The sequence below is a fragment of the Pleuronectes platessa genome, chromosome 9 (assembly GCF_947347685.1).
Source record: "Pleuronectes platessa chromosome 9, fPlePla1.1, whole genome shotgun sequence".
NCBI lineage: Eukaryota > Metazoa > Chordata > Actinopteri > Pleuronectiformes > Pleuronectidae > Pleuronectes > Pleuronectes platessa.
The window spans coordinates 23,527,655-23,540,441 of NC_070634.1; the positions used below are offsets into that span (position 1 = coordinate 23,527,655).

General features: G+C 41.5%; 2 protein-coding genes across 6 annotated transcripts in view; one reads left to right on the plus strand and one right to left on the minus strand.

The window, feature by feature from the left end:
* The first annotated feature begins 1,062 nt into the window (after nt 1-1,062).
* mpl (MPL proto-oncogene, thrombopoietin receptor) lies at nt 1,063-6,614 on the plus strand. Its single transcript, XM_053431267.1, has 12 exons — nt 1,063-1,337; nt 1,849-1,969; nt 2,066-2,244; nt 2,699-2,853; nt 3,300-3,456; nt 3,538-3,649; nt 3,842-3,993; nt 4,160-4,302; nt 4,906-5,065; nt 5,175-5,247; nt 5,327-5,414; nt 5,514-6,614. The coding sequence occupies exons 1-12, from the start codon at nt 1,223-1,225 to the stop codon at nt 5,952-5,954; spliced, it is 1,896 nt and encodes a 631-aa protein (XP_053287242.1). The 5' UTR covers nt 1,063-1,222; the 3' UTR covers nt 5,955-6,614.
* A 339-nt stretch (nt 6,615-6,953) lies between these two features.
* The window catches only part of ddah1 (dimethylarginine dimethylaminohydrolase 1), a 72,973-nt gene continuing 67,139 nt past the window's right edge, over nt 6,954-12,787 (minus strand). For all 5 annotated transcript variants that reach the window (XM_053430745.1, XM_053430743.1, XM_053430746.1 and 2 more), the window contains exon 6: nt 6,954-9,188. In XM_053430745.1, coding sequence (XP_053286720.1) covers nt 9,072-9,188 — 117 coding nt within the window. In that variant the 3' untranslated portion in view covers nt 6,954-9,071. The remainder of the gene's footprint in view (nt 9,189-12,787) is intronic.

Consider the following 12,787-nt stretch of genomic DNA (forward strand, 5'->3'; position numbering starts at 1 on the left):
TCATACACAGTCTCAGTGGTTCGGCTCCAACACGCAGACAAAAGCAAACACACACATTTATAAGACGCAAACAAAAGCAGTTGAATACAACGAATAATAAATCCTAGGAGCTAGGTTCAGTTTTTATTAAAACTCTCTTTGAAAGGTGTTGCTCAGTTTGTACCGTTATGGAGATGTGTAAGAACAGCAGTGTGCTGAATATTTTTGGGAGTCATGATGTTAAATGTGTTTTTTGTAAAGGTTACATGATTGTAGTACAAACGTCTGTCTGTCTGTCTCATCCTGCACAACACCTTGAGGGAATTATTTCAAAATTAGGAAAACTTTGACCATAATTCAAGACTTTATATAATAATTGTTAAAAAAACTAAGTTTTCTGTGATTTAATGCCTTAAATGAGAAGCAGAATTATTGTTTTTCACTTTATATAAAAAGGTTATGGCTTCGGAGAGACATGGATGTAAACTGTAAGTTGACAGGTTGGCAGAGGCACAGAATCACAAGGCAGTGAGTCCTGTTGTTTATAGACTAGCATGTGGAACAGGAGGTTTCTCCAGAAGCAGTGGTTGTTGTAAACATCAGGATCATCTAGTGAGAAATGTCCTGAGTTTACAGCAGCAGACTTTTCCTGTTTTTCGTGTACGGATGAATGTGATAGTTTGATTAGTTTGTGGACAAATTGAGATTTTATTTACGTTCTTGTGCATTCAGTCTATTTGGATCGTGAATTTTCAAGATTAAAACCACACATAGATGTGAATGATGCATTTAAACTACATATAAACGTGTAAATGATTATGAATAATCAAATATCTGTTCTTTCGAGTATCACAATAATTATGAAGAGTTTAAAATTAAAAAAAAAAAAAACATAAAATCCCTACATCCTCTGCAGACAGAGAACAAATCCAATCCTAACTAGTTTGAGAGAGTTTAAGCAAAGTTTGTTATGATCTCTTTAGTTGATCGATCTGAGAGGAATTGAGAATCTGAGAAACTTGTAGAACTTGGGTCACTCCTCTAAAACTGTGCTCGAACATGAAGCTCATTTCCTGCTCGAGCACAGTTTGTGACATTGGGCCGACCCCCCTGTACTTTTCCTAATCCTGCCCCTTGATGCCAACTCCACACCGTGCACAGCAGAGGACACACAAAGCTCATACACACACATCTGCTGGGTAAATGTTACATGTTATAGTTGCTCGTGATACCTCCGACCACCATGAATCTGTGCTGCAGGTGGAAGATGCTCCTCATTGTCAGCTTGTGGAGTCGAGTGAACTTTGTGCCTGGGACATATTGTGAGGAGGCAGCTGTCAGTCATCTGTCGAGGGAAGGTACGGTTCCTTTTGTCCAGTTGGAGTAGAATAAAAAATTACATATTCAGACCAGTGAAAAGTGGCTTTTTAAAATGCACTGTTTATTTGTAGTGAAAATGTTGAAAATCTAGCAAACATTAAATTGTCTTTATAGAAGTTGCTATTGAGTCACTTTTTTCTTCAAACAAGTTAAATGGACAATGCAAAAAAGTAATATCAGGCATTTTTATATCAAGATTAATACTAGTAAGTTTTATTTATATAGAGCACATTTAAAAAGCATTAAATATAGCTTATGAGGTTTTTAATGATGAAAGTATTAAAACAGAACATATTGAGACAATAGAAGATGTTAAAACATACAAAAATATAACAAAGAGTAAAGCAATGTCGATAGAGGAATTCTTTTTATGAGTTTGTCCAAATCTTTTGTGCATAATCACAGAAATCCTCTTGTTTTGTTTTTGCAACATTTGATGATGAGAAGTGAATCCAGTGAAATCTGTGACATTCCTCATTTCTGGAGCAGATGTTTTGCTGTTGAAGGACGAGCAGGATCCTAAATGTTTCACCCGGACAGGCCTGGATTTCACCTGCTTCTTTGAGGCCGCAGGCAACAGGACGTACGATCTACTCTACAGGTTCAACAGGTCTCTCACACATATGTAATGTAATGACGTACTTAATATTCCACACGTTTGTCGTTGTGTGTGATTGTGTGTACTTGTCTCTTCTTCTGATCACAGCCTGGGGACAGGGATCAGGTGTGATGCGTCCGTCCAGGAACCAGGAGACGACACTGTCCTCCACATCTGCTCGTTTCCGGCTGCAGATGTTTTGTTGTTTGTGGAAACGCACGTTGAGGTCGTGGAGCACAACAGCAGCAGCATCCTCTTCAACAGGACCGTGTCTGTGGAGGACCACTGTGAGACATCTTCACTTCTACCATGTGTACTAGTTTTTAGAAATAATAATTATAGATATTCTTACTAACACTTACACAAAAAATATACAAAAAATATTTGGGGTGATTTGTAAATATACACAATTTGAGTGTCAATAAATCCAGGCGTCCACCATCATTTTTCTTATTTATTTATATTTATTTCTTATTTATAGTATCTGCCATTTTGTTGGTGTGAGCTCCTGAATCCCATCATCAAATGAAGAATTCAATATTTTACTTTTTTAATCTTTCTTTTTATCACCATTCACATTTAATATGAATAATAAAGTGTTTTTCTACCTGTTGATAAAAGTAGATGCTCTGTGAATTATTTCTCAGTATCACAGGCTGATCCAGGCTGGGACACTTCAGTGCCTCCTCAAACCCTCTGGATCCTTTTTAACAGTGTATGTATTCTGTCGTGTGTCTCTAGTTCTCCTGGATCCTCCACTGAACGTGTCTTTACACCAAACTGGGCGAGCTGGGCAGCTGCTGGTCTCGTGGAGAGCAAAGCTCTCGACTTACTGTGGACATGTGATGTACAGGGTTCGATATTTCTACCAGGGAGCCGGAGAGAAGACAGAAGAGGTGAAGTTCTCCAATGCTGCAAAAAACAACTTCCTCCTTTTATCTTTTCTTAATAAGTTTGCCAAGACCAAAACAAAGATGGGTCCCATTAAATTTTTTTTAATTTAGTTTGAAGGTTAAAGGAAAGTTTAAAGCTTAACAATTATATTTCACACTGGATTTTATTTATTTAACCAAAGAGTATGATTCACGTGTTCAGTTATGTTTCTGACTTGTGAGTCGATTTCTCACAGCCTTTAAGGTTTTATCATTTATTTATCAGTTGTTAGGTCTAACGGTTATTAGACTGATTAGTAATTAATAAAACATATCATTGATTTGTTGATTTTCTTCTCAGACAAACATGTTTATTGCACGTAACTTATTATAACTATATTTTTGCTTTAACATTCAAGAACTAGTTATGTGAATGAAATTGTAACATCTGATGTTTGTGCTGATTACAGGTGAAGCAGGATGAACATAACAGATTCATACTGGACTCTCTGGTACCAGGGGAACAGGCAGAGGTCCAGGTCTCTGTTAAATGTGCCTCTAGTCCCAGTGGAGGACACTGGAGCCACTGGTCCCAACCTGTAAGAGGCATCGTTCCCCAGAGCGCTGGTGGGTTTCGACCAGTAGAGAGTGGATGATGTTATTCAACACATACTTTACCTCAGTGGTAAAAACTTCTTTACCTTTCAGATGATGTTTCACTCGTTTGTTTCACCTCCGACTTACAAAACATCACGTGTCAGTGGAACAGGAGCAGACACGGGTTAGAAAACCACAAACTGTTCTACAAGATCGATCTCAGGTACAGAAACAAAAGCTCATGCTGCATTTCATCTTTGATTAATTGAACCTCAAATCTTTTTGCTATATAATCTGTTTTACAGGAAGTCGAAGTCACATTATTGAAGTTTAAGTCTGGCAAATAACTTTGAATAAAAGTGTAAAAAATTGGTGATGGAGGTATCTACCAATCATACAACTTTGCCCCTTTCAGTGACGAGTGGAGCGAGTGCACGACTGACGAGTTCACTGACCTGTGTCGTTTCGATGGAGTCGAGTCCAGAAAGGTCCGGATCAGACTGAGCGGCGCTGCAGCTCCACTCGGCCGAACCTTCTACACCGGAGACTTCACTCTGAACAACACCAGTGAGTGAGTTTGGTGACTTGGGCAGAGATAAGGTAGTTTGATTCCCACGTTGTCTAATGAGTCTCATCTCTCGCCTCTTCTCTATCAGGCCTTAGAAAAAGTATGGTGTCGTTGTGTCGTTCTTATCATTGAAACACACCTTTGTGTTTGTTCTTTGTGTTTTAGTAAAAACCTCTGCACCAGATCATCTGAGAGGAGCGATGGAAACAAACCAGTTGTGTTTGAAATGGGATTCTCCTCTTCCCTCTGTGTCGGCTCACCTGCAGTATGAGGTCGCTTACCGGACCAGCCCGGGCGGAGCATGGAAGGTGAGATGTTTTCTTTAAGTCTTTTCCATCGGGTAAGACGTCCTCCAGGTACTCGTCAGGATGTTCAGTTGCTGATTCCTCTACTCATCAATTTAACAACACATGCACTGCAAAAAAAGTTACGATGCATGCAATGACAGAAACGTGTTGGAAATTGCGAAATAAACAGCACAAAAAACATTTCCAAAAATGTGATGAACCTGATATAGTTCAATGCTTTGTGAAGTTTTTTTTAATCTGCTACGTATCAATGTTGATGAAATTCTACAAAGAATTGAACTACATCAGTTTCATCACTCTTTTGCATGTGTTTTCAAAATTTCTAGTGCATTGAGCCCTCTCGGCCACCGTAAGCATGACTGCTGCCAGAACGTTGTTCCTTACATGACCACTAGATGGTGCCAGAGTAATAATTATTGTTTTCTACTGTGCATAAACTGACAAATTTAATTTGCACAAATATGAAGATGTGTAAGAAAGAGGTGAAAAGAAAACAATCCCAACGTTTGTTTGTGAGCATGAATATAATTTTAGGTGACTGTTGTTTTAAACTGAAACTGAAGAAGTCAATCATCTCTAAGTTAAATAGGGTTTGGTCCACAGAGAGTTTCGCTGGAGGGACCAGAGCCGGGGACGTGTCTGGAGGTGTCAGCAGGGAGCCAGTTCCACGTGAAGGTCAGAGCCAAACCTGATGGGTCCCTGTACTCAGGCCTGTGGAGTGACTGGTCCCATGAGCTCACTGGTCGAACCCCCACGGACGCAGGTAAACTCCCATTGAGGCTGATAATTGCAAATCACATCAGAAAAATAGAAAATGTTGAATAATAAACCATTTAAACCTTAATGGAGTAAGAAAAATCTAATCTTTTCAGGTTTGTGGCTGATGCTGTGTATCCCCGTCTCCATGCTGATCACTGTGACCTTTCTCATTTCTACATATCTCAGGTACGATCTTATTCCAGCTCGTTTTACTTTTTAAATAAATGTCTAATTGAACTTTACAAGTCATTCTGTATTTTCCCAGTAAGCTGAAGCAGTTATTTTGGCCACCGCTGCCCAACCTGGACAAAGTCTTACACACCTTTCTGACAGACATCGACAAGCAGAGATGGGTAGATATAGATTCCTTAGTAGAGATCTAGATTCAGATACAGTAGATAGATCAAACTCAGATCCAGCTCCATGATCTGTGTCCTCCACTCCCTCCACAGGATCCTCCTCTGACCCTGAAGCAGTGGTCTGAGGAAACCACTGAGTCTGTGCTGGAGATCATATCCGAAGACGTGAGGAAACCATCAGAGGAATCCACCGAGCTGCTGCCACCCGAGGAGACTCCCTCCAGCGGGGGAGACCAGGTCGATGGGATCCCTGGAGCTGAGGTGTTTCCAGACTACGTGACCCTGAACAAAGAGTGCATCGTCCTCTGTCCACAGAGAAACAAGTACATGTATGAGACGGTCGGAGAGGAGCGAGGCCCGGGGCCGGAGGTTGAGCTTCTCCAAACGTGTGGATGTTCAGTCCCACAAAGCTCAGCTAGTGACTTCCTCAACTTCTCCTACGAGCCTCTGGCCGAGGCCGCAGACAGACCTGACTGCTCGGTCCCTCCTGTCAGGGAACCAGGAAACATCTACACGAACTTACACTGCAGCTGAATGTGCAGGCAAACCAGTGGACTTTCTGTTTTTCACTGGAGCTGATCTGAGGTTTAATTCGCACTTTTCACACAAACAGGAGAACTCACTGTTTACTGCATCAGAGTAAAATACAGAGATAGAGTTGGACAATGATTCAAAACTGGGTTTTAAACAAAAGTGTGTTCACAGCGTTAGTTTAAATCATAAATAATTTATTTTACCTTTGTCTTTAGCTTGTAAAATAAAGTGCTCGGTTGGATAAAACCAGAGAATCACACTTTTCTTACAGTTCAACCTTTTGGTTAAAATGCTGCTCCAGATTATTAGTCAACAGATGATATATATAAATAACTTTTGTTTGAAATTGTATATTAGATTTTCTACACATCATGACTGGGAATCTACAGAGGAAACAATAACTCACGAGACACTTTGACATTTATAATTTAAATAAATCTGCATTTCTCATTGTTGTTGTATATTTAGAATAACCTGGATAAATGAAAAACCCATTGTTTCATATATTAACTACTTTACATTGTATGTATCTTCAATGTATTTTTGTTTATCGCACTCAAAACATTTATAGACACATCACTACTAAGTTATCTCCTCCCAAACAATGTTGCTCTTTTTCATTACTTCTTACTATTAAAACTCGAGGGTTTGTATTTTGTTGCAATAAATTCAAATGTCTTATTTGCTTTAAGTTGCATTTTCTTTGAAGTTCATTTGAAACCATTACAACAGAAGCTGCTTCAGCGGTGGATCAGGATATGATGTTTCGACACTAGGTGGCAGCAGATATCAACAGACAGACACGAGATGTTTCTTATTTGTATCAATAGTTGGATTCTGACCCAGTTTCGACACAAAACGAATCATGAGCCATCTTTAACCTTGAGAGTTGAACCTGTTAATACATCATCATGAATTAAAACAATGTTAATAATCATGAAATTGATGTTAAACGTCCACAACTGGGGACGATGTAGAAAAGATGACACAACACAGGAGAATTATAGATGTTAATTTATTACACTAAGTAGATGAAAGACTCAATTAAACATGACACAAGTAATCATTACTCACAACTCGAATGAGAACCAAGAGACCTGAGTGGGAACATGGCCGACACACACTGCATGACTATAGGGATGAGTGGGGGGGGGGGCTCACCAAAGTTACTCACAAACAGAGTCTCCAGCCAAGAGAAGAAATACCTGTAGAAGATGTTATTTCGATTTTAGGACTGAGAGGTGAAGGCAATTCTAGATTCTTTAGATTTGACTCCAGCGGCTGCCATGTGGTAATCAGAGTGCGACTGCTCCTGTCTGGCTCGGCCCTCTGGAGCGTGAGCATCACACACTCTGCAGCCGTGTTATCGCCCCGCAACCAGTCAGCAGCCTTCAGCAAAAATACACAAGACTCGCACTTTAACGCCAGATCATCACGTCCACCAGACTGTGTGATATCATGTCCGTGGAACAGGCCAGAATCGTATATGAGGCAATAACCGTGGAGGAGAAAAGCCAACGTTGTGTGTGTGTGTGAGTGAGACAACCGGGAGAAAGAGAGAAAGTTTGAGCGAGTCAGTGTTTACTGGCTGAGTCGGAGCCCCTCTCCTCCCTGTAGGAATTCTTTCCATGTTTCATCACTGCCCACTCGCCCGTAGGAAGGGGCTGAATCGCCTCCTGATGTCATTTCCTCGACTTTCACAAACGATCACAATGAGAAACAACACGGGTCTCAGATGTGATGGGGCCTCGAGCTACAGTACAGAGGAGTATTTACAGTGTGCATGCACCGTGCCGTCATATCCACACAGGCCCTCACACATGCAAACAGCAGAGGCCACTGGGACGGAGCTCATCAGTCAAACTGGTGCTGGCAGCTCCCATAGTGTCAAATCTGCCCGACGGGAAAAACATGGAACCAGCGTAAATCAACTAAACAGGAAAAAACCAACAGGGTGAGATATCGACAGTGTTTTCAGAATCTTTAGAGGAGCAGAGGTGTTTACGTTGGAGTAAATGAAAGCTCAGGTCGTCTTGTAATGAGGGAAACACACAGGGGCAGCTTCTCTCTGTCCTCTGCAGGGTTGGCACATGTGAACAAGTTTGCATCCCCAGCACACGAGAGACAATCAGCAGCAGGGATGCAAATAAACGGGCACAGATGGTTTCTCATAGAATGAATGGATCCAGTTTGCTCCTCCTGCTGGTGGGCAGGTGCTCAGGACCAGTTAACTGTCACCAGTTCTCTACGATCGGTGGCAATGAGAAGAGCAACAGTCGTAAACAAAAAACTAAGAGCACCTCAGGTCTCAGCGGCGGTTCACTGTCAATATCACACAAAGGAAATCACATCACTGATCAAAGAATCCAGAATCCAAACAATCTGAAAAGTACAGTGGTGAAACTCAAACATCAGCAGGAACTCAGGAGCAACAGTGACAAATACGTTTTTTTAAGTAGCACAGCAACAACAGGATCGATTTCCTCCACTAGAAGGAATAATCTTATTTGAAAATACAGTTCTTGGAAAGAAGAGTTGCATTTGTTTTATATAACCAATCACATGAAATCACAGTTAAAACGGTGCAAGTAAACAGAATAAACAAACTGTTTACATTTGTAAGGAGCATGGGAGTGGTCATAGACTGAAGACAATGTATATATATAGTGAGGCCATGTTTTATTACATTGGTTCCCACCTTTTGATTAACTGGCTCACACATTTCAATTAACTGGTTCCCACTTCTTACTGCCAAGAATTGAGAATACTTCCTCATCCCCAAAAAATACAAATTGAGAAGATTGGCAGGTTCAGTATCACATCAGAACAGATATTTGTATTTAATTAGCATCATATTTGATCAGTTACTCGACTAAAGAACAAAATGATAGAAGTAGAAACACCTAGAAGTAAAATGGGCCTATTTATTTACCTTGTGTAGGAAATGTTAAAATATATTCAAGTTAATAGTAAAATATCGAAATATAACCGGCAACTAATTGGAATTTGTGCCAACGGAGCCATTCAAACTCATTTAAGACATTTAACTTGGTAATGTTGGGGGTTTTGAAGGGAAATCACATTTTCTGTGTGTGTCCCCCCCCCCGGTGAGCAGGCTCAGTTGTTGCTCTTCTTGTTGATGAGCACCGAGCAGCAGGTGAGGGCTCCGTCCACTTTCACCTTCTCGCTGTTGGCCAGAGGGATGAGGGTGTAGTCCTTCAGCTTCTCAAACACCTGCAATGGACGAGTGGAGAATAAAGAAACATCCTGACTGTTCAGATTCTCAGTCGTCCAGCTCAACGTGGTTCTAAACCAGCCTTTGTGTGGTTCTGTCTTTGAGGTTGTTACCTCCTGCAAGAAGTTTATGTTTTCACCCTCTCTGTCTGTCTGTCAGTTGGATTATTCAAAAAACCACAGAGCACAAAACCTGATGTAAGGAAGGGGCATGAACCATTCAACTTTCTTATCTCTTTCTGACATTTTCATTAATCTACCAGAGAATAATAGATCGATCTCCATTAAAGAAATCAGCGATATTTAGGAAACTGTATCTATGAGTGTGAGCAATTTGTTTCAGCTTGATTAAATGTAAAGGGACTGAGCTGAGGTTTGTGCTCTACTGAGTTTATATATTCATGTGCATTTGTTTGTGTGTCTGTCTGTTAGTTAGCAGGATTACACACACACTTCCTGATGTGATTGTCATGAAACCTGTTGGATCAGAGGAGGAACATATTAAACTTCGTTGCAGATCTGAATAACTTTGAGATGTTTTAACAGTCTCTTTCATCTTGTTTCAACATTTTCATTGATTTCTCAGAGAATAAATCTGAGATCTCTATGGAAAAATGTTTAGAGAACTGATTATTATGACTTTAAAACTCCTTATCTAGTGAATTTAAATGTGGTTGGGCCTCAGTGGAGGTCTGTGCTCATCGAGGGTCATGCTGGTTATGTTCTGATTTCATTTTTTGGTTATTATAAAATGATGTCAGCTAAACTACAACAGGGCTCAGGCAGATATAATCAGAAAATCAAATAAAACAATGGATGTGTTCAGCAGCTGTTCCTGTTCTGTCTCCTGACTCTGCCCTCAGGGAACATAGCAGATGCATGAGCCAGTGTTAAAGGTATCGACCAATCAGCAGCTCAGCTCAGAGTAGAAACGCTAGTCACTTGTCAACTTGTGATATAAAAGCCCTGCAGCAAAGGTTTCCTGGTCTCGCAGCTAAATATACATATAAAAAAGATGGGAGTGAGAACTATGACATCATGCTCCAAAGACCCTTGTAAAGCAGTGTGTCACCCTGTGGACATTTTCCAGGAGGAAACCAGTGTTTTCCGACCAGACGTCCAAACCAGGATATTTGTCTCTCTAAACCCTGGTTTCGACCCGGCTGCGACACCGAGCGAGGCCTCGCGGCTCAGCCAGAGGGATCAACTAAACAAATTCTTATCTCATGATGCAACACGGCTGATGAGGGCTCTGCTGATCCAGATGACATGTTTGAAAAGCCACCGCAGCCATGTGCCTCAGAACTCTGGATCATGCTCTAACCAGGACACATTGTGTAATGTGGGCAGGAGTTCAGGTCGGAGCCCTGCTTTTAAAAGGATTTGAACAAATGGGCCCCCCCCCACCATCATCCTCTTGTGTTGCACCACTTCACAGCATCAATCAATCTTAATGAATCACAGCTTTTTTGTGAGGTTGTGTTTTCAGATGGGTTTGTTGTTTGGAAGCAGGATTACACCAAAACTATACTGGAGAGATGAAAATGAAACCCGGTGGAAGGATGCACCTTTCAATGTTGGTGTGGATCTGGATCAAGGGGCTGGATCCAGTTTTTCAAAAATCTTTAATTCTCAGAAAATAATTGATGGATCTGGTTTGTTAATCAGAATCAGAATCAGAATCAGAATGTATTTATTGCCAAGTAGGTTTAGACCTATGAGGAATTTGCTGGTTATTGGTGCATACAGTGAACATACTTTTTTTTTATAAATGAAAGGGTTAAGGGAACTGATATCGTTTGTATGAATTAAAAATATGTCTTTTAAATGAGGTTTCACACACTGTTGTGCGTTGGTGTGTAGGTATAACTTCCAGTTGGTTTATCTGTGAGCACTAAAACAAACTGATTTACAGAACTTGGCAAATTGTGGTGCGGCTCTGATATCAGGGGTGGATCCACGTTTTATGACTAATAAATAATTTGGGTAATCGGACCACTTCCTTCTTTTTCTTTGTATATAACTACGAATAAAACGAGACAATCATGTGTTTGGATGGTTCTGCCATCGTAGATTCAACTTATCTGCATCTTCACAACTTCTGACGAATAGAGATTATAACTACAGATGTTGAATATGAATGTGAGTGTGTATCAAACGGTGACATCAGCGTCCAGACCCCTTCTGTTTAGATGACTCGTTTCCGAGGGTTCAACTCAGGGGAAGTTGCACCTTCGCACAACTGCCCCTCGAAAAACAACATCAGTAAATCCCCCGTTGTTTATAGCACCTCCGCCTTCAAAGTGTCTCTTTGTTTAATCATTTCCAGCAGAGTTCTCATTACTGCGGTGGAGATTTATATGTTGAGTCAGAGGGGAGGTGGGGGGGGGGGGGGGGCATGGTCCCACACAGTAAAGGCTGCTATATTTCACTGGGTCTTTTGTCTGCTCGCTTTTCTTTATCTCCAAACCCGAAAACCCTCCAGAGCGACGGGCGCTGCCAACCATTAAAGATGACCCCCCCCCCCCCCCCGTCTCCAACCCCCCCCCCCCCCCTCTCTCATGACCCCCTGCCTCTGTTTATTCTTATGTAACTTCACGAGACGCCTAATAATAGACCGGAGATTAGGGCAGACGATGTTCAGAGTTAGAAAGCTGCAGTAAAGTCTCGCAGATTGTTTTTCTGTGATTGAGCAAAATGCAGAGAAATATCTTCATCATCTCATCGGAGGAGGAAGAAGCAACGAGTTCCCTCGGGAAAACCGAGACCCGCTGGACGAGGAGCCACGACAACTCTTATAAACGGATCCCTGCTATTTTGGTTCTTATGCTATGTCTCGTGCTATTAGTTCTTTTCCACTTTCTTGAAGCTACAATTTCTTAAACACAGGTTTGGAACCAAAACTGGGTTCCAGGCCAATTTCTGGTGGGTTTGAACATTATAAAGGAAACTAGGTCACAGGACAAACACGCAGTTCGTACACATGGCTCCAAGTGGGTATTCAAGAGGTGCCATCAATCAGGAGAGCACGAGATACACAAATATATTTATCAAGCTCAAGACGAATTCCTTCAGATAATCTACCCCCGGAAAAACAAAAAATTGGGCCTCCTCCGTGGATGTCGGTCCAAAGACGCATAATTTAGTGAATTCTTCCTTCTAAAAATAGCAGGCGGAGGTTGGGGCTTTAACCACAGAGTACATTTTGAGGTCTGGGGACTGTCTCTGCAGATTGCAGGGTGCTGGGTTTGATTCCGGGGGGAAATCTTTATGACTTGTTGTGATGTGAAATGATCCCCGAGCGTCTGAATAACACGGCTACCGCTCCAGCCTCCCCAAAGCCCCAGCGAGACAATAACATATCATTCATGTGGAGATGCTGCTGAGTGAAAGGCACATCCCTGCATGTCGGAGAGAGAAACCCAAGAAGGCGACTGGCTGGACGTGCTCCTGCAGTGACGGGTGTTTGTTGTGATCGGAGTTCAGCCAGGTACACTGAGGCTAAATGCTAGGAGTGTGGTTTTTAAAGAGAGCAGTCCAGGGTGTGTGAAACTCGGTCTGCTGCCTGAGCCGTGTCCACAAAAGGTCACTTCACATCA

Bases quoted from the DNA above. Each gene is read 5' to 3' on its own strand.
- mpl (XM_053431267.1), top strand. From the start codon at position 1,223: ATGAATCTGTGCTGCAGGTGGAAGATGCTCCTCATTGTCAGCTTGTGG. The intron at 4,303-4,905 runs GTGAGATGTTTT...TTTGGTCCACAG, and splicing joins GCCCGGGCGGAGCATGGAAG to AGAGTTTCGCTGGAGGGACC. The intron at 5,248-5,326 runs GTACGATCTTAT...GTATTTTCCCAG, and splicing joins CTCATTTCTACATATCTCAG to TAAGCTGAAGCAGTTATTTT.